This window comes from Euleptes europaea, chromosome 4 (assembly GCF_029931775.1).
Source record: "Euleptes europaea isolate rEulEur1 chromosome 4, rEulEur1.hap1, whole genome shotgun sequence".
NCBI classification, from domain to species: domain Eukaryota; kingdom Metazoa; phylum Chordata; class Lepidosauria; order Squamata; family Sphaerodactylidae; genus Euleptes; species Euleptes europaea.
This window is the reverse complement of record NC_079315.1, coordinates 18,809,713-18,837,298: the sequence shown is the minus strand read 5'-3', so window position 1 is coordinate 18,837,298 and position 27,586 is coordinate 18,809,713. Positions and strand designations below refer to the sequence as shown.

Here is a 27,586-nt window from a genome sequence, read left to right as displayed (position 1 = left end):
CGAGGGCTGACCCTGCTTCGCTTCTGAGATCTGACGAGATCAGGCTAGCTGGGGCCATCCATGTCAAGGCAAACTAGCTAGAAGTAAAATCAAGAATGAGGGTAGACCACCACAAATTGATTACCTCCTTTTGCAGTATGTCTGTAAGGTATGGGTTAGATCAGGGGTCTCTAATAAGTAGCTTGTGAGCTTCAGCTGCTACAGAGTTGCTTGTCCATTGTCTAGAACAGTGGTTCCCAAAGTGGGCAGTACCACCCCCTGGGGGGGGGGATTACCTAGGGGGGCACTAAGAAGCAAGGGGGCAGCAGGGGGCGCTAGAGGTCCGCCCCTTCAACTGTGTTGCTCACTAATTTACAATAGATCAAGCTATGGCACCATGCTGGCAAATTTGGGGGAAACTATCAGAATTTTATTGTAGACTTTAAAGAACTGGTACCACTGGATCAAGTTCATCAGTTTTGTTGAATAAATTTCACTAAAAGTTTTAATTTGATTTTGAATAAATGTGTAATTAATTGTTACTGTTTTGAAATTTTATTATTATATTTTTAGTGCATCATGCTAACCCCTATTTTGAATAATGCTTTTTATAGGTTAGGGTAGGGGGCGCTGGGGTTGAGTTTCTGGAACCAAGGGGGCAGTGGCCTGAAAGGTGCGGGAACCACTGGTCTAGAACAATGGTACTCTACCAGTAGTAGGTATACTATCAGCAGCACGCAGCGTAGTTAGGTAGAATGCAGGGTTTTAATGACAATTACTAAGAGTTCATTCTCCTTCGGTCACCGTTTCCACTACCTGTCATGGATTATCCACCTGTGACCTTGGGCCTTTAGTGTTTCTCCTAATCCTCCAATCCCCCTGGCTATCAGCAAATGTCTTTCATGTGTCATTCCTGCCAATCCTAACTTCTACGGATAATTCATTGTGTTCCTGCAATTTTTTTATATCCTTAAAACTTACCATAAGCTATAAATTTAATAACAGCATACCTGTAAACATGTAAATGTCCTTCTTTGGGAAAAATGTGGGCTTTTTGTTCCTATCATGATGGGACCAGAGTTTTTTTTTGACAGAGTGATTGGTGGGACACAAGATATAAACGGCAGAGAACCATGGCTCTAGAAGACCTAGGAAAAGATCTGCTCCAAAATGACATTTATTTTTCTCTGTGCTGTTTAGCTGATAACTCAGTTTCTTGTTCTCTTCTTAGTTTTATGTTCTGTGTCTATGACAGAACAAGACCTGGTAATGTGCTAGGGTAGGGGGAAGAATTTTTGGATATTTCTTCATTAGTCAGAAGTAGGTTGGTTAACCCCTGGGTTAGAGTGGGCAGGCAAAAATGTGACCTTTCTACAAACCCTTGAAAGGGGTGTCTTTCTTATACAAGTGGGATTAATTGGCAGTTTCTGCTGGGGTTGGTTTGTAAACAGCAGACCAGCAAATTGTATCAGCAAACCTGCGTCACTATTAGAAAAACTACCTGAGACCTTTTGTTTCGAAACTAGATTTGCAGGAAGAGTTGGGCAGGACAAAACGGAGCTCAGTTACCAAGACAGGACAGTGCGTAAATGACTACTTCCTCTTGCTGTTTCTTGAAAACTATTTGTGGGTGTGTGGAGAGGGAAGCTGCAGGAGGAGGCCAGCTGGCACCCTTGGTTAGCTACAGGTGCATAGCTGCTGTTTCTGCTTTGCGAAAACAAAAGCTGAAGGCGTCTTTCCAGTTCAGAAGTCACCAATGCAGAAATCTCAAAGCTGAGGGCAGAAAACCTGCACTTTGCAAAACTGGTTCCATTAAAGATACTTAAAAATAGTATTCTGGAAAAGTTGGACAGTAATTGTAGTAAAGTGGGGTTAATTTAAAATGTTGGCAATTGAGGAGAGTCCTACATTAAAAAAATTGAAATGATTTTCAAAAGGTCTGGGTCTACTTAGAGTCAAGACGGGAGACCTTCTGGGAATTCTACGGTGCAATCAGAAGGAGAGTTACATCCTTTTAAGCCTATCCATTTCAAGGGACTTAGTAGGGTATAACTGTGCTAAAGATGGTGCTATTGTTTACACTGACTTGGGTTCAATGATGGAAATAAGGAAAGGTTGTAGGTATAACATGCATGAAGGATCTCCCCTGGCCTTGGTCAGTACTTCCAGTGCAATAATGTTTGTCTTATCTCATTAATTGTTTCTCTATTTCAGGAACTGTATTTCAAAAACCTGTCCAAACAGAAACAGAAGCAAGTCATGGAGAAGCATGGGAACAACCGGAAGCTCCGGGTTTGTGTTGCTACGTGCAACCGGGCTGATTACTCCAAGTTGGCCCCGATCATGTTTGGCATTAAAACGGAACCACAGTTCTTCGAGCTCGATGTTGTGGTTCTGGGCTCCCACCTGATCGATGACTATGGGTATGACAATAATTTGTGACCTCTCTGCATTTTTTAAGTTGTTGATTACTGTCAAATTTGGCATGAGGAGTGGCGACAGCAATTCAGTTTCTCTTTATTACTTCAGAAGGATTAATCCAGGATAAATAAACAATCACTTGACTTCTTTGTACAATTGCTACTATGGATTAGAACTATTTATGCCAATAAAGGTCTATGAATGAATGAATGAATGATTAGAACTAAGGTGTGCAGTCCTGGCCTGTAGAATCCGTCAGACGCTGCTGAGAACATCGGTATGCCAATAATTTTAATGGGTAGTATATATAGTTGGCAAATTGTTCAAATAACTTTTTTACTATTTGTATAAACCTGTGGGAAGAGTGTAATACTAAGGGTTTCAGTGGTAAATTGTGAAGAGCTGTGCTGGTCTATGACTGTTTTTAATAACGATTGATTGATTGAGTGCAGTCCTGAAAAGGATAAATGTAAAAAGGATAACCCCCCCCCTCCATTTATATGGGACTTCTGTGCCATATCATGTTATACGTACATACATACATATGCCAGCACATATTTGCACCCCACTTCATTGAAAAGCTCAGCGTGGTTAGCATAGAGCTCCCAGAAGCATCCCAGAGATCCTGTTTCCACGGCCGTGTACCTTCAAGAACAGTACAGCATTCAGTGTCCCTAAATTATTCACTTGGCTGTCATTCACACAATGTAGTTAAGGTGAATAATATTTTCCACTACGCCAGATATGTTTTGGGGAGTGTCTCTGAAACTTTGAATGATTTATTTAAAAAACAAGCAAACTCTGGATAGAATGTTCTGATGCAAATAATTCTGTGTGCTGCTATGAAAGTAAATTCACCAATACTGCGTTAGGTTGGAGTATAAACATTTCTAAATTACATGTGTCTTAACCAGTAGTTAACAAATTCCATTCGTTGTTTTATACCCTGACATGGATAGCCCAGGCTTGCCTGACCTTGTCAGATCTCAGAAGCTAAGCAGGGTCGACCCTGGCAAGTATTTGGATGGGAGACCTTGAAGGAATACCGAGGTCGTGACACAGAGGAAGGCAATGGCAAACCACCTCTGAAAGTCTCTTGCCTTGAAAACATGGGGTCGCCATAAGTTGGCTGTGACTCGATGGCAAATATATATATATATATATACTTGACATTACTATTGTAGCCAATGCTTGCAAATACTTTAAATTGATTAGCCTATATGAATTGGGGTGTATAACAACTTTGCAAAATTATTGTAACTCCTGTGAATTGCTTTGGGCAGCATTTCCCACCCGGAAAAGTGAGATAAAGCTATAAATAAATATACAGGCATAGTGAACTCTATTAATGCGATTAAATAATGGATTGCTACATTCTGAGAAGCTGATACCCTGTATGAAACACAGGATTATTATTATATTGAGTATGGGGATGGGATAATTTTTGTGAACAGCCTGGTATCAGTGTACTTAGTTTTGGGGTTACAGTTGACAACAGGGTTTTTATGAAGATTATAATACAGTAACGTGTGTATGTGTGTAAAGTGCCGTCAAGTTGCAGCTGACTTATGGCGACCTCCTTATGGGGTTGTCAAGACTAACAGAGGTGGTTTGCCAGTGCCTTCCTCTGCATAGCAACCCTGGTATTCCTTGGCGGTATCCCATCCAAGTATTAACCAGGACTGGCCCTGTTTGGCTTCCGAGATATGACGAGATCGGGCTATGCCACTCTGCCTTCCCTCCCAATACAGTAATAGTTGTCTTCATATAATGATAATAGTGAGTATGTATGTTTGAGGTGGTGAGTTATTTGTCGTTGGATTATGGGTACCGGATAGGGGTTGGAAAAACAGGGAGCTCTTTAAATAAAATGGTTTACTTTTAGTATTAAAGAGCTCCCTGTTTTTCCACCCCCTGTCCAGTACCTTGTATTCTGGCAAATGCTGTAGTTAATGTCACAGTGCAAAGCAGAATTGCATCTCTATCAATATTAGTAGTCAGGTTATCTTTTAACTTTGGATTGCTGCTGCGTTTACCCAGTTGCAAAATTTAACATGGCCTTTGCTGCTGTCACCATTGGACCCGTATGCTTTGTATCAATGAAGCCAGTAATAGAGCACAGTAGAATGTAAAAGTCTGTTCAGGAGCACTGTGCCCTTCTAAGAGAGTAGCATCAGCTAGCAGGAAATGACAAAGTCAAGATATAGCTCGAGTGCTTTCCCGTCCATTTTAATTTTGGCAGAATGCAATTGTCCCAAGTACAAGAGATTTGGCCAGAGATCCATCGCAAGTTAATACATTTTCCTTTCTTGCTAGGACAACAAAAATAAGAGGTTCTGGTTTTTAATTCATTATCCCAACCACAAAAATCAATTATCATTGAGTAAAGTGCATTACAGGTTGAGTATCCCTTATCCGGACATCTGATATCCGGACTGACCCGAAAACCAGACTTTTTGAGCAGGCATGCAGGCATTACTCACCGGCCCTCAACAGCACGCCAGTTTGCTTTCTGATGGTTCAGTGTACAAAAAATTATTAAAAATATTGTTTAAAATTACATTCAGGCTATGTGTATAAAGTGTATATAAAACATATATGAAACATAAATGAATTTCTTGTTTAGACCTGGGTCCCATTCCAAAGAGATCATTATGTATATGCAAACATTCCAAAATACGGAAAGATCCGAAATACAGACCACTTCTGGTCCCAAGCAGTCTGGATAAGAGACACTCAACCTGTACTTCACTCCTAAAGTTAAAGTTTTTTTACATAATAGTAATTCTTGTTTTCCTTGGTCCCATTTCCATGTTGCAGGTAAAATTGGGACTCAACACAGATAATGATCCTAGAGCTTTATAAAAAATGTATCTTTCTCTTTTCAATCTGTATCAACATTTGTATCCTGGTGCTATGACTGCAACAGGGTCTATTGCTGCCTTTTGCGGTTGACAGTGTTTTTATTTGGGAGAACACTTTTAGTCAGTTTTTATATTGCGATATTGAGTACTAGAGAGCTGTACTGCTGAGTATTTTGGCTAGTCATGTGGAATTGCACCAGTTCAAAGTAATGGCTAGTCACCCGCACAGCAACAGGAAAAGTTGGATCATCTGAATCCATCCTAAGCTTGGCTCTCCCCATAGCAACACACGGGAGGGGCTCACTGTTTTCTCTGAGAGCTGCTTGTGCATGAATTTCAATGAAAGGGCTCAGGGAAAATACTGGTATTTGAAAACATGGTTTAATCCTGGTGTAGAAGGAAAAATTACAAGTCTCTATAAATTTTCCCAAGAAGAGAAAAAGCAACTTGATTTTCAGCAGCAAAGATAGCCAAAGGGAAAGGGTTACAAAGCTGGTCTCCTCCTTTAAATGGTAGCTGAAGCAGCTGTGTTTTGTTGGAAAGAAAATAATCAAGGAACTGTTTATAATGTGTGTTTCTATATCAAGCATGCTTGATGCAGTTTTCTTAGCAATCAAGCTTTAAGAATGTTCATGGTAAAGTTTTGGGAAAAAGCAGTTTCAAACTTCTCAGCTTCTTGGTAGGAGAACCTAGAAATTTTCATAGGGAAAAAAATAATGACACGGGGTCAGAATTAGTGATGTTTCCTGTTACTAGTATTATTCTCAGAAATATATTTTGATGCGTTGGTGTGTGGAGTGTAGTCTAAACATGTGTCCCCCCTCTTCCTCTTTCCAGTAACACATACCGCATGATCGAACAAGATGATTTTGACATCCACACCAGACTGCACACGATAGTGCGAGGAGAAGACGAGGCGGCCATGGTGGAATCTGTAGGCCTGGCCTTGGTCAAGCTCCCAGATGTGCTCAACCGCCTGAAGCCCGACATCATGATCGTCCATGGCGACAGGTTCGATGCCTTGGCACTGGCGACGTCAGCCGCCTTGATGAATATTCGGATCCTTCACATCGAGGGTGGAGAAGTCAGCGGGACCATAGACGACTCCATCAGGCACGCTATCACCAAGCTGGCCCACTACCACGTGTGCTGCACGAGAAGCGCCGAGCAGCACCTTATATCCATGTGTGAGGATCACGACCGCATCCTCCTGGCTGGCTGCCCTTCGTACGATAAGCTGCTATCTGCCAAAAATAAGGACTACATGAGCATTATCCGCATGTGGATAGGTAGGTGTCTGTGCATGTGCCTCTGCGGCTTGGGACACGCCCAGCCAAACAGCTGTGCAGCTTTCTGTAGTAACCTGCTAGAGTGGCGCGTACTGTGCGGCTTGCTGAGCGTCACAACACGGGGCAGATGCCACGTTGGGGAACGGTGCTTGGAAGAGAAGAAGAAGTAAGAGTTGGTTTTTATATGCCGACTTTCTCTACCACTCAAACCGGCTTACAGTCACCTTCCCTTCCCTTCCCCACAACAGACACAACAGAGGTAGGTGGGGCTGAGAGAGTTCAGTGACTTGCCCAAGGTCACCCAGCTGGCTTCGTGTGTAGGAGTGGGGAAACAAATCCAGTTCACCAGATTAGCCTCCGCCGCTCACGTGGAGGAGCGGGGAATCAAACCCAGTTCTCCAGATCTGAGTCCACTACTCCAAACCACCACTCTTAACCACTACACCACGCTGGCCACAAGTAGCACATCAGAGAGCCAGATATGGCACCCGAGCCACTGAGTGTCACCATGCTACGTGTTTGGGGGTGGGCAGCTTTAGCTTCCTTCACTCATAGGTCTGCTGTTATTTATTTATTTTCTAAGAAAACCTTCCCACCCTCACTTTAGATGGGGACATATCAGCCCATTCCTAAGCTTGGGGGCCGAATGGGCTTAGGAGGTACCGTGACCCCTACGCCAGCACCCGTGCCACTTGCGCCGTCTAAACTGGCATGGTCGCTGGCATGGTCACTTACGCTCCCCCCCCCCCAGACTGCTGTGGCAGCGCAGCCCTCGGATGTCAGCTCGGCCTCCCACCAGGGTAATAACTGTCAGGAATCCAAACAGATAAGCAAACATGAAAATCAGATCTTCGCTGTGTGGTTTTTATAATTCACGAAATTGTCAAACCGATTAATGACTTTGGAATTAAAACTCTCTTATTTTACAGTGGAACAAATACTGAGTAATTTGCCTGTTGTTTCTTCTTCAGCCTGAGAAGCTGTTTTTTAAAAAAGTGTATATTTTTAACTCTGCTTACACAGGTGAGGATGTGAAACCAAAGGATTATATAGTCGCTTTGCAGCATCCTGTGACCACAGACATTAAACATTCCATAAAGATGTTTGAACTGACATTAGATGCTCTCATCTCCTTTAATAAGAGGACCTTGGTGTTATTCCCAAATATCGATGCAGGTGAGTACGAAGGGTTCTTACTCAAGGGATCTAAAAATGGATGTGGTTTTGCTACCACTTGCATCCTGCCACATCTTTTTTTGTGTAATGCACTTTGAGTACTGGGGTACTTTGAGTACAGCTTCCCCCCACAAACAGCCCTGGTTAAAAGTTCTGGTTCTCAGCTTCTGTTTGCAAAAGAAATTATCAAGATATATCCCAATGTACATTACAATTACATCCCAAATCTTACAAACGTTATAAAAGTGAAGTTGACGATTAAATATATTATGTTAACAAAAGATGACAATTTGAACCTTGTTAAGGGGGTAAAAATATGTACTTTCTTGTTAATGTTTTCCCCTACCCTCTTTTCCTTTCCTGTATTCCTATTCAATACTAGAAACCAATAAAAATATTTTTTAAAAAAAGATATATCCCAATGTATTTGCTTCAGTGGTAGAATATTGTCATTGAATGGCATTTATCTGTGAATGGATCTCCTTTAGAGTTTCTAGTGCTTTTGGTTGTGATAAGCTCTTTTATCCGGCGCATGATTATCCAGAGCGCTCAGTTATCCAGCATCACCCCAGAAACAAGCTCCTCCCCCTCAGCTGCCATACCCTTGCTTCTTGGAGTGCATGCATACCCCTCTCCCTCCTCTTCAGCAGAGCCATTGTGCTAGCTTTACCTTAATTGTGGAGATTGCCTGGTTAACGTATTATTAAAAGCCAGAAATGCCTAACTTGAATTCGGCGGAGCTTTCTCCTCTCTGCCATTCATACTGCCACTTGTCCTAAAGTGGTAAGATGGACCCTCTGTACACCCTGTGGCGGGGCATTGCAAATAGCAGCTTCCCTGCGGTTGTGATTATACTCACAGTTGCAAACACCGTGCAGAATTATTGTGTGTATTGCGTTACCAGATTTGGGTTTCTTACTATTCGGTGGGTTGTTGTTGCTTTTCCCTTTTGCAGGGAGCAAAGAAATGGTTCGGGTAATGAGGAAGAAGGGTGTCGAGCACCACCCGAATTTCCGAGCGGTGAAGCATGTTCCGTTTGACCAGTTCATTCAGCTTGTGGCTCACGCTGGTTGTGTGATCGGGAACAGCAGTTGTGGTGTGCGAGAAGTTGGGGCGTTTGGAACCCCTGTCATCAATCTGGGAACGCGCCAGATAGGGAGAGAAACAGGTACTGTATAACCTACCACTTCATTGGCCCCTTAAAGATTGCCAAAACCTTTGTGGACTAGAGTCCACTTCGCCAGTTGCCTATAGTGTAGCCCTTTGTGGGCAGTTATATCTGTATGGGTTTCATAAGTGCTGTAGGTTGCATTCCTGTATTAGTAGTCACATTTATTTTAAGAACTTTCATCCAGCCTTTCTTTTAGAAGAGCATTCACAGTGGATAGCCATGTTAGTCTGTCTGCAGTAGTAGAAAAGAGCAAGAGTCCAGTAGCACCTTAAAGACTAACAAAAATATTTTCTGGCAGGGTATGAGCTTTCGTGAGCCACAGCTCACTTCTTCAGAAGAGCAGTTTTTCTCCCTCTGCCCTCCCTTTTTACATCCCCCTTATGTGTGTGTTAAGTTGCTTCCGACTCTTGGCGACCCTATAAATCAATGTCCTCTAAAACATCCTGTCATTAACAGCCTTGCTCAGGTCTTGCAAACCTAGGGCCGTATCTTGAGTCTTCCTCTTTTCCTGCTGCCTTCAACTTTTCCTCGCGTTCCCCCTCCTCTTACTCACTCATATGTCTTAGCCAGTTTCAGGGATAGCCAGAGAGGTAACAGCTGAGCTCAAAAGGTTGGGGGTCCAAAGGGAGTTCCTGTGACCTCGTTCCTGTTTTTTGGATCGGAAAACAGTTGAGAGGTGTTCTCTTCCTCTCTCAGAATCTTCCCTCCACCCTCCCTCTTTCCTAACCCCCACTCACATTATTTCTTTCTAGATATTCAAACATCTAGATCAGGGGTGGGGAACCTTTTTCCTGCCAAGGGCCATTTGCACATTTATAACATCATTCGGGGGCCATACCAGGTGTAGATCTCCGAGTGGGGGGGGAGAGGCTAGGGTTGCCAGGTCTCCGGCCACCACCTGGAGGTTGGTAACCCCAGGGGAGGCCTGGAGGGCGTCCCCGCTCCCCCGGTCCTCCCCCCTCCCAGGCGGGAGGGCAGCCAGCAGTGGGCCCGAGCAAATGAGGCGCCAGGGGCGCAGTCCATGATTGATCGGCAAGGGAGGAAGGAAGGAAAACTGAGAAAGAGGAAAAGGGAGAGAGGGAGAAAGAAATGGAAAGAGGGGGGGAAAGAAAATGACCGAGGGAGACAGACAAAGAAAGAGACAGAAAGAGAGGGAGAGAGAAAAGCCTCCCCCACACACACACACACACACGCCGGCCCCACACGACCTGGCCCCAGGCTCCATGCCCTCCCCTCCAGAGTCCACAAAAGGCCCCCCGAAACCCAATCGGCTCCTGCATGCATGCTGTGCCGCCGGGAGCCGTGGGCCTTTTCCCCCCCTCCCTCTCGCTGCTCAACAGCCGACAGGCAGCGAGAGGGGCTTACAGTGTGCCCTGGCGGCTATAGGGGGCAGCCTTGGGGGAAGCATCCCTCCTCCTCCTCTCGCCGACCAACAGCTGTCAGTTGGTGAGAGGAGGTCCAAAGGGCGCCAGAGCGCACCTGCAAGCCGTGGCCCCAGGAACACCCTCAGGGAGGGCTGCCCTGTCTTGCTCCTCCGCGGCAGGGCCCTGGAGCTCCCGAGGGCCACAAAAAATGTCCTCAGGGGCCGCATACGGCCCCGGGCCTGAGGTTCCCCATCCCTGATCTAGATGTACCAGCAGTACTGTTAGTTGCCCTGAGTTTTCTCTTTGTTCTCCCCATATCCCTTTGCAAGCCATTTTGTTAACAGACCCCATTTGTTCCATTCTCTTAACAAAACACATCCCATTGGGTAACTGCCCTTAAGGCAATTTCTATGGATTTGGCGACAAAAGGCACCATGTCTGTATTTTGAGTTCCTGTTTTGCAACTGGTTAAACTGGAGAGGTCCATCCTGCTTAGGAACAAAATGGAATGAACTCTCAGTGCAGCTGGATGTAGCCAGGAAGTCATATTTATCTGACCACTGCACCACAGTAAAGATTTAGAAGATTTAAGCTGGTTTTTACCGTGCCTGTAAGGACCGTGTACAGTTTTCTGAACTCCCCACTGTGGCTGACTTTTAATCTCAAAATGCACTGGCTGCCCATTGCCAATAAGTATTAAAAAAAACCCCAAGACTGGAATTGTCCTGATGAATGAACTGAGCATATCTGCCTGCAATGCAGGTGTCTTTTCTCCACATTGCCCAACACAGCATCAGCATTTGTAGCAATGTGCTGGTATAGCAAGGGGCCCTTCCTAGGCTAAGCAGTTCTTTGCTGGTACTCGCAGGGAATGCGCTTGGTGTTCCAAAGTACTTTTCATCGCAGGGTTTATTCCTGTGATGTCATTTCTCGAAGAGCTAGCACATATTTATATTACAGATTTGTTTTGTTCGTTTGTTACTCAAGGGGAAAACGTCCTGCATGTTCGTAATGCTGACACCCAAGATAAAATACTGCGAGCCTTGCATCTCCAGTTCGGCAAACAATACCCTTGGTAAGTACCTGTAGCCATAGAAGTCACAAAAGCAAAATATATAGTGTTGTAGATAACGATGTACACCAGGCTACAGAATCTAAACAGTTTAGAAAAAGATTAACATCAAAATTTCTGAAACATACAACAACAATTTCACGCCATCGCTCCCAGCGTAATTGACACAGAGAGAGCGTTAAGTCTATATGCATACTTTGGGAAAGAAAAAACACTGAATACATACTTTACTGGGATCAAATGACTGATGGAGCCATTGGCAAAAACGGAACTCAGTATTGTATCCGGAACGTCTGTCTCTTTGGTCTCCTTTGGATTCTTCTGATCTTCTTTGGACTGGTGTTTATCTTCCACACTCCCCTGATTATTTTGGTGTTCTTCTTTGCTGAAGTTCTCCCACGGAGTTCACCACATTTTGTCGGACTCATTTTTCTTACCTTGTTACTTCTTACCTTGTTGTGGGTTGGGTTGCAGTTTTTGAATGTATTTAGGTGGTTTATATATATTGTTGTATGTTTCAGAAATTTTGATGTTAGTCTTTTTATAAACTGTTTAGATTCTTTAGCCCGGTGTTGTCAGTTTCTGTTGGCCATAGTAGTCACAGCAGGTGATGGTCAGGCACCAGAGAAAATATTCTGGCACGTTAACCAGCTTTTTTTCCATGAAGCATCAACTCACAGTGGATGTGCTCTCATCTGGATTATGGCATTGCTAAACCGATGTAGTGCAGTGAGAGCCAGGATCCTCTGCCACATTCACAGTCTCGTTGTGTTTGGTGGAGCTCACTCTCCAGTTTACATTTCACTTTTGCCGTTGTGTCCGTGATCCGTTTTGGCTTCCTTGATCCAATAGAAAAGCAAATGGTCTAATTCTGGCACTACAGTGTCAGTCATTTGCCTTCCTACAGTCCTCAAGTTGATTATATCATGGTAGTTCCCTTACGGATACTATAGGTCAGTCTGATGTTGGGGCAAGGTTTTGTGAAACTACAAAAACCTCGTGACCTGCTTCACCACATCTTAGTTCATAAAAACACTGTATTCAATGGGCTTTTGCCCCCTGACCAGTGCTTATATGATGCAGCCTTTATTTTTGTGTCACGATGGGTAGCCGGGTTAGTCTGTCAATAGCAGTAGAAAAGAGCAAGAGTCCCGTAGCACCTTAAAGACTAACAAAATTCTGGCAGGGTACGAGCTTTCGTGAGCCACAGATCATACCCTGCCAGAAATTTTGTTCGTCTTTAAGGTGCTACTGGATTCTTGTTCTTTTCTACTACTTTTGTGTAAGGTGTCTAATATGTAAATATTAATAAAGAAATTTTGTTTGCTGGTAATTTTTATTCTTTCCTTAATTAGTTTTGCAAAGTAATACAGTTTACTGTTTCAGCGTATGAAATCTCCCCCCCTTTCCTTCATTTTAAGGGCTTCTTAAATAAACAGCTTCTTTGTCACAATCCTACCTGACCAAATGGAAGTAACCCAGGGGACAGTTCTGCAAAAATTAAGTACAAGTGTGCTGGTGTGCACATTCGAGATTTATTTTTCCTGTGTACACATAAACCTTTAAGTCATTCCTGTTTAGAAGTCACTAACAATAGCCAGGTAAACCAGGCTACTAATGCAATGAGACATCGATCTGGTGCAGTCACAAACTTTTTATTCCAAGGGTGGCCAATATGTGCCAGCTGCTCTTAGAATTTATAAAGCGAAGCTGCTCCCCTTGTTATTCTACGGAATTCATATTTGGGGGGTAACTCACAACCAGAAGTTAGAGTCAGCCCAGTCTATTTTTCTGCGGCGGATACTGGGAATTCCCAACTATGTCCCTTACCCCACTCTTTGTCTAGAGACAGGGCTAGGTCTACTAGAAACTAGGGCCTGGCTACTTATTTTTAAGTTCTGGTTGAGGCTTCATTTCAGAGCCACCCCTTTGAGTTTGATGTGGCATATACTATCGGATCACTTTGTTTCACCCTGGAGCAAGAATATCAGTGAGAAAATCAAATCCATGGGGGTATCTTTCGAGGCGCTACTCCCCCTAAATGAGGCAGAAGCCTTTAGAACTCTAGAACTAAGGATTACTGATACTGAAAAGCAAACGCTCCTTGCTAGAGCTACTAATTCTTGCTCACCCTTAGCTCTTGGTATCTATCCGGCCCCGGGCTTGCTACCCAGCTACTTTTGCACTCTGACCTCCCCTTTCTTGAGATGTCTCTTTATGCAAGCTCGTCTAAATTTTCTCCCCACGGCCTGGACCACGGGTAGATATGCCAGAGTCCCCTATGAGAAAAGGCTGTGTTCTTGTGCCTCTGGACAGGTTGAAACCGTGGCCCATGTACTACTACATTGCAAGCATGGCTTACTTTTATGGGAACAGGTCATCGAACCCCTACTGGCAGATTGCCCTGGTGGCAGTGATAAGGAGCTAGTTCGATTTCTTTTTACGTAAGTGATATTTATCCCCAGGTTACTGCAGGGGTTGCTAGCTTCCTGGGATTTATATTAAAGTTTTAACTTTTAATGTTGTAAGGAAGATCTTCGTCAGAAGTTTATAAATCTCCTTTTAACCTCATTATGTACTTTTTAAAATGCCAAATAAAGGTGTGATTTTATTTGAAGTCACTAACACTGGCAGTACAGTCACTAAGTCCTGTTTAGAAGTCACTAAGGAGAGCCAGCATGGTGTAGTGGTTAAGAATGGTGGTTTGGAGCGGTGGAGTCTGATCTGGAGAACCGGGTTTGATTCCCCACTCCTCCACATAAAGCCAGCTGGGTGACCTTGGGCTAGTCACACTCTCTCAGCCCCACCCACCTCACATGGTGTCTGTTGTGGGGAAGGGAAAGGTGACTGTAAGCCAGTTTGATTCTCCCTTAAGTGGTAGAGAAAGTTGACATATAGAAACCAACTTTTCTTCTAACGTATATGATAGTTAGATTTGAGTCCAGTAGCGCCTTAGACACCAACAAGATTTTTCAAAGGGAGCTTTCATTCTCGAAAGCTTACACCCTGAAACTCTTGTTGGTGTCTGAGGTGCTGCTGAGCTCAAATCTAACTGTTCTACTGCAGACCAATATGGCTAGCCTCTGAAACTATGAATGTATTTTGATGTGTTTCCTGATATAGCTTTGTGTTGGCCAGTATGGAAAATAGAAGCTAGAGGGCCTGAGGCTGTACGCTACGTTTTTTTTCACACATTACAGTTACTCCCCTCTGATGTTGTAGTTCAAAGATATATGGAGATGGAAATGCCGTTCCAAGAATCTTAAAGTTCCTCAAGTCTATTGACCTCGGAGAACCCCTTCAGAAGAAATTCTGCTTCCCTCCTGTCAAGGAAAACATCTCCCAAGACATTGACCACATATTGGAAACCCAGAGTGCCTTGGCAGTAGATCTGGGCGGAACAAACCTCCGGGTAGCAATAGTCAGCATGAAGGTAAATATGAACCGTAACACAGGGATGAGGAATATTTTGGAGTTCAGTACTGCAGGATTTTTAATTTTTTTAAAAAAGTCTTGAGAAAGTTACATTTTTCACCTCATTCTATTTTCAAGCAAGGCCTTATGGGTGGCCTTAAAGCTTTAAGCACAGTTTGAAAAAATGGGTTAGATCCAGCCATCTTTTTCACTCGATCTCGCCCAGTTCCCCTCCTTAGTACAGCCCCCATTCCACATGGCCTTTGTCCATGCAGGTCCCACCATCTCCGTAGCATCTTTGGTGGTCAAAGGCGACTCCATATCCTTTTTTCACCAGCAGAAAAGTGGGTTGGATCCTACCAGATAAACTGGTATAGAACTTTACAGATCACATAGCTTGTTAGCTATATATCAACTGGAGTGTTAGTCACCTGACAAGCTTAATCTTGACATGAAGTGCTCTTTCTTTAGGTAGAAACTGGGTGTGTTTTATTTTAAAAAGCATGGCTCTGTGGATAACTCAGCATAATGTATCCTGGGACATTTTCTGTTTTGATGAAAAGCAAAAGCCTTGGCAGAACCAGATGGGTGGACATTTCTCAGGTCTCTTAAACTTCAGAGCAAAACACCACCCTTTTCATTATTTTATTTTATTTATTTTATTTTATTTATTCGATTTCTTGCCTGCCCACCCTCCCCGGCCAAGACCAGACTCAGGGCAGGTCACATCGTTTAAAATATGCATCAACCATAAAAATTTTAAAACAACGTTTTAACTAAAACCAGGCAAATCTCAAGATGGTGCACCAATTTCTACCGACTTGACCAAGTATACAGGCAGATTATGCCCCAAACACTAATCACAGTTTTTTCCATTAAAATGCTAGAATACAGCAATTTGCAAATGCCATTTGTAGAACAAATTATGATCTATGGCTCTTACAAGCAGAATATCACTCCTCTGTACAATAAATTGTGTCACAGACATATCTTCAATGAACACAAACTAAAAATCAGTGCTTTGGCCTGTAGTTCATGATCCAGAATGGAGAGCAAGTTATCAAAATCCAAAAGCCTACTGTACATGTAAGAAGAACCATCCGTGCAATCCTAAGCAAAGTTGTATTATTCTAAGCCCCTTGATTTAAGTGGACTTAGAAGAACGTAACTCTGCTTAGAATTGCACTGTAAATGGCACTTTAGGCGAGGTTGTATGGATTGCATTCTAGCAGAAGGTAACATGTTAAGGCAAAAGTATCTCAAACTTGTTTGTCCACTTTATTCTCAACATGTTATCCCCCTTTTTATAAAGTTATGGTACAAAGTGCACCAGCAAAACACTATATGGACATATATGAATTCTTGTGTTTTTATTCCTCCCATAAAACCTTTCTGAATGCAGAGTTTTGAACATCTGAATCAGCAGCTTGAAGTGAAATTACCCTTAACCTAAATATAGTACCCAGGAAATAATCTACAGTACTGAAGGTACAAACAAGTACTTCATGGCTCATTGATACAGCTGCAGCAGGTTTTTTAAAAAGTCAGTCATAGAAGTCACAATAAATCCATATTAGATAATATGGTGTTCACTACTGTCCATTACTTAGATGTTACCATTCTTCAGTTGTAGCATGGATTCACCGCTGTATTTAGCATGAAAGAAAACTACATTATCTAGTATTGATGCTCAAGGGATACTTGCTTAGGCACCAGAGAAGCATACATAACATACAAACACATTTAAAAATGGAATGGGAATGCCAGCAGTGCCAGCTGTGATTGAAATTAGTCATGCAAGCTTGCAGTTACGAAAGGCAATATGGCTGCTGATCTAGTAGTTTCTCTGAAAACTCTTGAGGGCCCAACTTCACCTGCACGCCAGACAGCAGGCCAATGAGTGAGTAAGCGCAGAAAGTTCTTCCAGGGCACTAGAGAAATGATAAAGATTTTACACTTGGAATGGACCAGTAAGCCGCACACACACAAAGTGTATATATATAGTGCATATGTACAATTTCACACAAATGCGTTGCATTTCAGCAGGAAGCCATTTGTGTGTTAGGGCTGGCATATTAGTGCTAAACTGGGGAGTACAGGGTGAAGCCCTGTAAAGCAGACAGCATGACGTCGTATGGATTTCTCATGAAGGCAAGCAAGAAGGAACTGTCCGAATAAAATATTCAGTCCATTTGAAAGAGTGGCAAATGTGTGTCAATGCACCAATACATGCATGGCCTAGTAGCTCAGAAAGGGCATAAGCATTCATACCATCCTTGTGAGAATGATTCAACTAAAAACCTGGCTGCACGGGCCCTGGCTGCTGAATCAATATTTATCATAAAACAAAGTGAAGATCTCTCACATGTAGACGCTTCTTGGCTCAGAAGCCAGCATGGCGGCTACCTGCACGGAATGTATAGTAACAATGAAATACTGTGTGATGCGCATTCTGCAGAATATGAACTGTGCTGATGTTTTCCTTTCGCTTTGTCGGCTATGTTGATCTGCCATTTTCCTCCCAACTATATACATAACATACAGTCTGGGGATGTTGCTTAGGGATAGGGAAGCTGCTTATAAGGCCTGGGTAGACCTGGTTTCTCTGCGCCACTCGCACGTATGCACATACCCTGCTCTCCCTTTGCATCACATTCATAATCGTGCGTTCCCATTCTCTTTGACACAGGTTGTGGGGGAAGCCAGGTTTAATATAGAGGAGGAGGGTGACTGGGAAAGTCTGAAGGAGGCCTAATGGTTTTTCCTTTCACTTAGGGTGAAATAGTTAAGAAAAATAGCCAGCTGAACCCCAAAACCTATGAGGACAGAATAGAATTGATCCTTAAGATGTGTGTAGAGGCTGCCTCAGAAGCTGTAAATCTGAATTGCAGAATTCTGGGTGTGGGTAAGTTTAATGAACGTTGTATTTTTCTCCCTTATGAAACGAAAATTGTATGTGTTGTACTTAATGGTGTTGGAACGGGTTTTGCCATTTATTTGAAGCAACAGGTTTAGGAAATAGCTAAAGTGATGCATGTTTGCGGTCACAAACTGCACAGTGTGTCGGCATAGGTTAATGCTGATGCACGGCTCTGTAATTCCGTGCCAGATGTCTTTTTATAGCAATTTTGCTAATGGTGCAGAAGTATTTCAAGTGCAAGGTATGATTGGATTACCTCTTGAGGATAAATCAAAAAGTGCCATTGGAGTACAAAGGACTATGCAGAGCTTTTTAAACCAGCTAAACCAACTAGACAACTGCCTGCTAAAGAATCTACGGAAGAAGAAAAGGCATCTGAGGCAACTGGTGGTGGAGACTTACCAATAGAACCAGCAGAAGAATCCCTGTCAGATGACAAGGAAGGCTGAACAGAGACAAATTAGAAATGGGGGGAAATATGGGGGGGAGGGGGGAGGCTATGGGATATAGGTGCTGGTGTCTTTTTAATGTGTACCGCGTACATACATGTCTTAACTGCGTTTTCCAGTGGTAGATCACTCTTTCTGGATCTTCGTGCTTTCTTTGTGGCACAGTGGAAAGAGTGAGATGGCACAGCTGCAAAGCTGGCCCTGTCTGCCTTTGGACAGGAACCATCAATGAGAGAGAAATCTATGCTCAGCAGGATCTGAGCACAGGATGATTTGAACACATGAAGCTGCCTTATACTGAATCAGACCCTTGGTCCATCCAAGCCAGTATTGTCTACTCAGACTGGCAGTTACTCCCAGGGTCTCAGGTGGAGATCTTTAACATCACCTACTTGCCTAGTCGCTTTAACTGGAGATGCCGGGGATTGAACCTGGGACCTTCTGCTTGCCAAGCAAATGCTCTACCACTGAGCCACAGAATGATTTCTGTCATTCGGTCTGATCTGCAAGTGTAGTTGACTCTGCGCTAAGCTGCTTGAACTTGAGCACAGCGAGCCCGTCATTGGAACTGACCACCCTTCGCAACCCTGGGCAGGAGAAAAAGGTTGGTGCTAGGCAGCAAGTGGAAGGTACTTCCTAAGGCAGGGGTGTCAAGCATAAAGCCCCGGGGGCTGGATTTGGCCCCTCGAGAGATCTTATCCGGGTCGCAAGCCAGCCATGGCAGCCACCCTCCCCACTGTCGATATGGCCTGGTGAGGCATGGTCCGGCCCGACCAAGTGACATTTATGTCATAGTCAGCCCTCGTAACAATTGAGTTCGACATCCCTGTCCTAGGGCCTCCCCCTTCACCGGATAGTTCTTTTAAAATGCTTGCCTCTTTATTGGGTGGAGAGGAGATCGCCTAGGGTCTGACCCACTGGATGGCAACGAGAAGGGAGAGGAGAACCATTCAGAGGTCTGGTCTGCACTTGCAGAATCAGAATTCTGTGCTGTTCCACTTCAGACTGCAGGACGGGGGTCCATGCAGGGTTGCCAACTCCGAGTTGGAAATTCCTTGAGATTTGGGAGCGGAGCCTTGTGAAGGTGGGGTTGGGGAAGGGGAAGGGAAGGGACCTCATTGGGGTATAATGCCATAGAATTTGCCCTTCAAAGCTGCCATTTTCTCCAGGAGAATTGTAGTCCAGACATCAGTTGTAATTCCAAGAGATCTCCAGGCACCACCTGGAGGTTGGCATTCTAGGTCCATATTTTTATTGTTTCCCAAATAGAGATATTCACAGTGCTAGCTTGCTATTTTCAAGGAATTATTAATGTGCAGGAACTTCAAAATGTGGAACTCCTTCGTATTCATAGATCAGGCCATGGTTTGTTGCTGTTGAGTGCTGATGAGCATATTGGGTTTTTGTTGTTGCTGTTCAAAAGTTTAAAAGATGCAGTTCTTTACGTGACTTCCTTTAGAAGAACGTTATTGCAGAATGAGCAGGTCTTGATGAGTTTTTACTTTTTTTCCCATGTTTCTTTCTCGATGTGTGCATTGGGGCTCAGGCATTTCTACAGGTGGGCGAGTCAACCCCCGAGAAGGCATCGTTCTCCATTCCACAAAACTTATCCAGGAGTGGAGCTCTGTCGACCTGCGGACTCCGATATCAGACACTTTGCACTTGCCGGTGTGGGTGGACAACGACGGCAACTGTGCTGCTTTGGCAGAGAGAAAATTTGGGCATGGTAAAGGAGTGGAAAACTTCGTAACCCTCATCACTGGGACAGGTATCTACACCCTCGTCATCCAGCAGTGATAGATTGTTGCAGTCTTAAGTGCCACTGAAGTTGGGTGCAGCTCCTGACTTAAAGCAATGTGGTTTTTTAAAAATATATATGTTGGATGTCATTATTTGTAATTTGAATCTGACCCCTCCCACCTTCTGACCTGGATATAAGGGCTGGAAGATCTTTATTCTCATTTATATCCTACAAAGTGAGCTTTGACTCTCAAAATGCTGAGCCATATCAAAGGGGGAGCATGGGATCATCCAGGGTATAAGCTTTTGAAGGGTTGTCATATAGATGATGGTGCCGAGTTGTTCTCTATTGCCCCAGAAGGTCGGACCAGAACCGATGGGTTGAAATTAAATCAAAAGAGTTTCCAGCTAAATATTAGGAAGAATTGTCTAACAGTTAGAGCAGTTTCTCAGTGGAACAGGCTTCCTCAGGAGGTGGTAAGCTCCCTGGAGGTTTTTAAGAAGAGGCTAGATGGCCATCTGTCAGCAATGCTGATTCTATGACCTTAGGCAGATGATGAGAGGGAGGGCATCTTGGCCATCTTCTGGGCATGGAGTTGGGGTCACGGGGTGTGTAGAGGGGAGGTAGTTTGGAATTTCCTGCATTGTGCAGGGGGTTGGACTAGACGGCCCTGGTGGTCCCTTCCAACTTTATGATTCTATGATCAGCAGAGTTCTGAAGGGTTGCCGACCCTAGAGTCTGCCGGAAGGCCAGCAGCTTCTTAGGGGTCACTTTAAGCAGTGTGTTTGGCATACACGTTTAAATTCTTTTACTTAGGCATGTAAAACTTAATATGCACATGCATCAAATGAACATCTACCACCAGATGTGCCATGCTGGTATGTACGCTGGGCAGCCAAGGGTTGGCCATGATTCCCTGCTGTGGATGCAGCATGCATTGGTCCCCATGTAATGTGCGAAGCAGTTCCTGGTGGTGGAACATGCCATTAAGTCGTAGCCAACTTGCGGTGACTCTGTAGGATTTTCAAGGCGAGAGTCGAACAGAGGTGGTTTGTCATTGCTTTCCTCTGCATAGCAACCCTGGACTTCCTTGGTGGTCTCCTATCCAAGTAGTATCCAGAGCTGACTCTGCTTAGCTTATGAGATCTGGCAGGATTAGACTAGCCTGGGCCATCCCCAGTTCTTAACTTGATCTCACATAATTCAACCCTAGCTATTATCTGTAGGACTTGACAGTAATCTGCATGTTAAAATATGGTGTGCCTTTCAAGACAGCACCTTTCTGAGAACACAAAGCCAAGACTGTTCAGTCAGAGCTTTGTTTTGCCTGCTACAGCCTTTGAAAGACCGTTAATTCAAATGTTATTGCAACTTCTGTATTTTCAGAAGGCTGCTAAAATTGTAAATCAATTATTTCTGAATTGCAAGTGGTAGTTATTAAATAGAATTAAAGAAAAAACAAAAACAAAGCCAAGACTGTGAACTTGTGGTTGGAAATGTACCCCCCTTCCTCTGTGTATGGGTGAATAGGAATGTCTCCAAAGCGGTTCAGGAAAATGTTGCAAAGGGCAGCAATCCTTTGTCGTTTTCTTGCGCTGCCCAGGGGAAGAATTGCACGTTGCCTTTTCTGCGTTGCCTTTTGTGCATTGAAGAGCAAAAGGAAATTTAATTTGGTCTTCAGCTGGCTCTTAGCAGCCAAGTACTTTGTTTTTATTATTTATTCCATCTTTTAGATCTCCAAGGGCAGCTTTACAAAAGGGATGTCAGACAATGGTTGACTTTATATGTGTTGATTTGGTTATGGTTCTGTTTCTGATGTCTGATAAACAACTTCTGATACGTTAATATGAAAGTGGTATAAAGCCTAATAAAATCTATCTCTGGGGATGCTATTCTATAATTGGGGTGCCACCCAGCGAAGACCAGCACCCCCCATCCCTGGTTGCCTAAATGAAGGGGCACCTGAGGCATTGTCTCCTGCAAAGATTTCAATGCTCTCTGACGTGTGTTTTTAGGCCCCGGGCTTCTTTGCCGGATGAGTTACTTTGATCGTCTTTAACTTTCCTGCCCTTACAGGTATTGGCGGCGGAATCGTTCACCAAAATGAATTGATCCACGGAAGTTCTTTTTGTGCTGCGGAGCTCGGTCACATCATGGTGGCCTTGGATGGCCCCGAGTGCCTTTGCGGGAGCCACGGCTGTATAGAGGCCTATGCTTCCGGGATAGCCTTGCAGAGAGAAGCTAAGAAACTACATGATGGTAGGCCCAGGCTGCATTTCCACAGTGACCCTTTTGTCTATAGCTAGTTGCAGAGCCTCGCAGCGTAGCTTGAAAAAATGTTGATATTCTGCCCGAATCACACCACTTTGTAGCAGAATTGCTGTTGTTAGTGGTCATCAGAATACAGCTGTCCTTTTAACTGGTGCAGGGGAGGAGGAAATGACAATTGAAAGAAAATCTGTAGAACAGGGAGGTATTGGCAGACTAGTTCGTAAACTGATTAGAGCCAGCGTGGTGTAGTGGTTAAGAGCGGTGGTTTAGTGGTGGACTCTGATCTCTAGAACCGGGTTTGATTCCTTACTCTTCCACATGAGCAGCGGAGGCTAATCTGGTGAACTGGATTTGTTTACCCGCTCCTACACATGAAGCCAGCTTGGTGACCTTGGGCTAGTCACACTCTCTCAGCCCCACCTGCCTCACAGGGTGTCTGTTGTGGGGAGGGGAAGGGAAGGTGATTGTAAGCCGGTTTGATTTTTAAGTGGTAGAGAAAGTCAGCATATAAAAACCAATTCTTCTTCTTCCTCAAGGCTGCTGGCAGAAATTGGCTGGGTTCATCTAAAAGATGACACGCATCTTTGGCTATCTCGCTGTTTTCCTTTGATATCTCTGCATGTTGAGTTACTCCATGAGCATAAGTAAATCAGTGGGATAGCCCACTTAAAGTGAAATTAGAGCTCGGTGGGGTAGATCCTACCCCTATCCTACCACTCCACTGAGCAAAGCTTATGACATTTTTAATTTATGTATTAAAAATATTTACATCCCACCTTTCCTATTGGCTCTCAAGTTTGAAGCCTTTCTTCAATCTAAGGAACCTTCCTCCAACCTAAGTGGATCTTTTGTTGGAGAAGAACCACTTTAAATTAGAGGAAGGCTCCTTAGGCTGGAGGAAAGCTTCTTCAAGGATGGTTGGATCCACCCCATTATCTATACACTGCTACAACATAGTTAAAAATCTGGTTCCACTGTCTGCTTCAGATTCCGTATGTGAAAATTATCAGCCTGAATTTCATTCATTTTACACAGCTTGCTTTTTATGGTATTTTTTAATGGTATTTTTTCCATTTTAACTGTTTGTTAACCACCATCTTGTTTCTTCCTCCCACCCCCACCTTCATCCCCAACAGAGGATTCATTGTTAGTGGAAGGTATGTCTGTAAAGAAGGAAGAGACGGTAACTGCTGCACATCTCATCCAGGCCGCTAAACTGGGAAATCCAAAAGCTGAGCACATCATTAGAACAGGTAAGAAGGCTCAGATGAGTCAGAACTCTTTGAATCTCATCTAGTGATAAAGCTGTGATTAGGTTCTCATTATTGTTGTGCCCATGTTCACAGCACTTTACAGAGCAATATTAGCAAAACAAACAAACAAAACTACACAAAACAAAAATACCTAGCCAGCCAGCAAGTAGTGAGCGGGAGATGGCGGGAGGACTCCTCCCAGTTTTTTTTTAATGGCGGCGGGGCTGAAGCGGCTCGAATAATGCTGAAAAAAATCTGGCATTATTTGGGATCGGCTTTTTGGCTCCCTTAAATCGCCACTATATATTTTTTTCAGTTCAGTGTTGCCAATGCATGCCCCTATTGGTGACCCTAGGTGAGGCGGAAAAGAGGTGGCTTCCTTCCTATAAGTTGCCACAGCTGTGATGAGAGACTTTACAGCTTTACTTTGAAACAAAAAAAAAATTAAGTTCTTTCTAGTTCCCTATTTGTTCGAGAGAAACTGTTGGAGAACTTTCACAGACAGAAACCTTCTACCTTGCTCTTCTTCTCTGTGCGCACCCCTCTCACACTGTAACAGTGCATTCCTAAGGAGAGTTATAGAATCATAGAGTTGGAAAGGACCACTAGGGTCATCTAGTCCAACCCCCTGCACAAAGCAGGACATTCACAACTACCTCCCCCAGTAACCCCTACTCCATGCCCAGAAGATGGCCATGATGCCCTCCCTCTCATCATCTGCTTAAGGTCCTAGAATCAGTATTGCTGATAGATGGCCATCTAATCTCTTCTTGAAAAACTCCAGGGAAGGAGAGCTTACCACCTCCCACCGAGGAACCGCTCTGTTAGAAAATTCTTCCTAATGTCTAGACGGAATCTCTTTGGATTTAATTTCAACCCATTGGTTCTGGCCCAACCTTCTGGGGCAACAGAAAACAACTCGGCACCATTCTCTATATGACAGCCCTTCAAGTACTTGAAGATGGTTATCATATATCACCTCTCAGTCTTCTCCTCTTCAGGCTAAACATACCCAGCTCCTTCAACCTTTCCTCATAGGACTTGGTCTCCAGACCCCTCACCATCTTTGTTGCCCTCCTCTGGACACGTTCCAGATTGTCCACATCTTTCTTAAATTGTGGTGCCCAAATCTGAACACAGTACTCTAGGTGAGGTCATTGAAATGAATGGGCTTAGACTGGAGTAACTCTCCTTAGGAATGCACTGTTAGTGATTTAATGGTTAAGAACTTCTCTGTTTACCAAACAAGTAAAACTGACAGGTGGCAAAATGTTTTCTGTAAAGATGAGATATGCCCAGTGAACTAAAACTCCTCTCACCATGGGTGTTAGGACCATTCTGTGCCATTCGCTGGAACAGGCTGTGCCTTCCTTTTGGGGCAGTTGTAAGTGGCGTGAGTGAGGCATGGTTGCCCATTGTGTATGTTCGTTCTGTTGTTGTTCCTCATAAACAAGGCTACTCGATTTCTGTTCCTGATGAACAAGGTTGGTCAATTTCTGCAGCGTTTCGGGAACCTGCAAAATGGGTCCGACCAAAGTTGACAGGGGGACAAAATAAATGTACTTCTGTACACCCAACAGCAATGCTACCTCTGTTTCTTCAGCTCCCTGAAAAATTGTTGTCTCTTTACAGCATGGTGTAGTGGTGAAGAGCAGTGGTTTGGAGCGGTAGACTCTGATCTGGAAAACTGGGTTTGATTCCCCACTCCTCCACATGAGCGGCAGAGGCTAATCTGGTGAACTGGATTTGTTTCCCCACTCCTACACACAAAGTCAGCTGGGTGACCTTGGGCTAGTCACACACTCTCAGCTCCACCTACCTCACCAGGGTGTCTGTTGTGGGGAGGGGAAGGGAAGGTGATTCTAAGCCGGTCTGAGTCTCCCTTAAGTGGTAGAGAAAGTCGGCATATAAAAACCAACTCTTCTTCTTCACCTCCTCCTCCTCCTCCCTTTATGATCCCTTACTCTCTTCCCCGTTTTCCTCCCAGCGGGAACAGCTCTGGGGCTTGGAGTTGTGAACATTCTGCACACCATCAACCCCTCACGTGTGATCCTTTCCGGCATCTTGGCGAGTCACTATGTCAGCGTTGTCAAAGACGTGATCCATCAGCGGGCCTTGTTCTCTGTGCAGACGGTGGACGTGGTTGTCTCGGACCTGGCGGATCCCGCCTTGCTGGGGGCCGCTAGCATGGTCCTGGATTACACCACACGCAGGATATATTAGGCAAGACGAGAGAAAGAGTTCGTGCAGCCTTGGTGTCAATTTGGGAGGAGCAGTTTCCTACTAAACACAAGCGGTCTTTTTTCATATTAAAAGTAGATGGATTTTTAGTTGGGCTAGCAGGTACTTCAATACCTCCTTAACTCTTTTATCTGATATTTGAAAAAAATGACCTGTTCGGTTCTCTTGCTCATATCTGCACCCTGCAAGTTCAGATGTGATTACTTGTCGCATCAAAGGTAATTCAATATGAAGACCTTCTCATCGACTTCTATGGATGAAGTGTGCCACGTCAAGCAATTTCTGGTGGATGCTCGGATCCAACACCTTTGAAAGTAAAGATGAGTCACATGAACTTACTTTTTTGTACGTATGGGTTTTTCCAGTCATCACAACAGGAGGAAATTGAGACCTTCTCTGGACAAGTAAAGAAACCTCTCTTGCAGATGTGTGCAACAACCAAAACAGACAGCTGAAATCAAGCAGAGGCTAGTGTTAAACTCTCTGATGACACAGAGATTATCCAGTTATTTATTGTTGAAGTAATATAAGAACCTTAGTTTGGAAGAAGAGTCTAGCAACGTGATGCACTTATAACGGTGGCTTCCAAGAGCTTATTAGTGTACACCCTAGGATGAAGAGGAAGGTGGACTGAACTGTCGATTCTGCTTCAGATCTGTATTTTTTAAAAACATTATCTGTCTCCTCTGACTCCAGAGGTAAGGACACATTCTGGTTTAGTTTTTCCCCCCCACAAGTCTTCACGGGTTTGTTTTTGCTTACGTAGGCCGTTTCATGTTCCATTGGTGTTAACAGGATGTTTTCCTTCTCATTGGTCCAGGCTGCCATAATCTGGCTGGAAAGAGAAGCCTTGACTTATTATATGTGAAAATGTCTGATTTATTGCCTGGATGTATTAACTTGGAGCGGAAGGCTGAACCCTCACACTGAATCTGGCCTTCAGAGATGGGCACGAGTTTTAGCACCCCATGCACACAATCTGCTTACCTGCCTGCTGAGAGATCCTTTTTTTACCCACAGAATCCATCCGGGCTGATCTCCGCTAGGCAATAGTTTGTGATGTAGTTCAGCAGTAGCCTCTCTACCACTTTCTCTCTGAGCAGCTGGTACATTCTTATATAAACAAGATTTGAAAAGGTTAAGATGGAAAGCTGTTGGTGTCAATCACCTATGAGGAGTCTGGCAAAAAAAGGGGGATGTGTTTCATCTCAGTTTCCTTGTAAGTGGCATGACTCTGACTAGCAATCCTACCAAATTTTCATGGCAAGAATGTGGTTAACGGTGTGTGTCCCTCACACACACACACACACACACACACACACACACACACACACACAGCATCAGTCGTGAGGGAGGAAATATGTTTTGGACTGTAAGACCAATTCCATATGATAATGATATGTCTTCCTGTTGGATTTTATCTGTAATGTACAAGTCTATGAGCTTTGAATGACCGGTTTTCATTTTGTTTTGTCTTGGATTTTCTTGATCTGAAAGTTTCATTAATGAACCGGGTGGAAAACTTCTGGATGAGAGCATTGCAAGTAACACAACAGCAGAAGGTTTAAGGGGTTAATACTGGTACCCTTTTGGAATATTTCCAGCTTGCTTCCTCATAATTTTGTCTGCCACAACAATGGGGGGGAGGAGCAGGAACCCCTGTAGATGTGGCTGTCTTGAAATGTGTCTGTTTCATTTGCAGAGCGATAACATAGCGAGAGTTAGATGCAGTGTCTGCCCATGGTATTTTGGGGTTTGTAGCTAAAAATTTCTAAGTCCTTCACCTCCTTCTCCAAATGTCCATGAGTGCAAAGGAAGGTTTCATGCCCACTGTTTAGCTTGCCAGGGCCCCACAGTTGGGATAGGACCAGAAGTATCAGAGGCTATGCTGGTCGTGTGTTAGGAAGAATGGGGAAAGGACTGGAAAAGCCTGGATAAGCTGGATCTGGAACAATGGTCTC

At 44.0% G+C, this 27,586-nt stretch overlaps 1 protein-coding gene across 1 annotated transcript; it reads left to right on the top strand.

Moving 5' to 3' along the window:
- Window positions 1–2,194: 2,194 nt before the first annotated feature.
- Window positions 2,195–25,619, top strand: GNE (glucosamine (UDP-N-acetyl)-2-epimerase/N-acetylmannosamine kinase). Its single transcript, XM_056848038.1, has 11 exons — window positions 2,195–2,402; window positions 6,102–6,553; window positions 7,577–7,729; window positions 8,685–8,897; window positions 11,252–11,339; window positions 14,559–14,769; window positions 17,526–17,655; window positions 19,666–19,887; window positions 21,937–22,119; window positions 23,268–23,384; window positions 25,372–25,619. The coding sequence occupies exons 1-11, from the start codon at window positions 2,239–2,241 to the stop codon at window positions 25,605–25,607; spliced, it is 2,169 nt and encodes a 722-aa protein (XP_056704016.1). The 5' UTR covers window positions 2,195–2,238; the 3' UTR covers window positions 25,608–25,619.
- The last annotated feature ends 1,967 nt before the right edge of the window (window positions 25,620–27,586 follow it).

Excerpts from the sequence above, each read along its gene's own strand:
- GNE (XM_056848038.1), top strand. The coding sequence starts at position 2,239 with ATGGAGAAGCATGGGAACAACCGGAAGCTCCGGGTTTGTGTTGCTACG. Across the intron at positions 6,554-7,576 it reads CATTATCCGCATGTGGATAG|GTGAGGATGTGAAACCAAAG; the intron begins GTAGGTGTCTGT and ends CTGCTTACACAG. Across the intron at positions 19,888-21,936 it reads AACCCTCATCACTGGGACAG|GTATTGGCGGCGGAATCGTT; the intron begins GTATCTACACCC and ends CTGCCCTTACAG.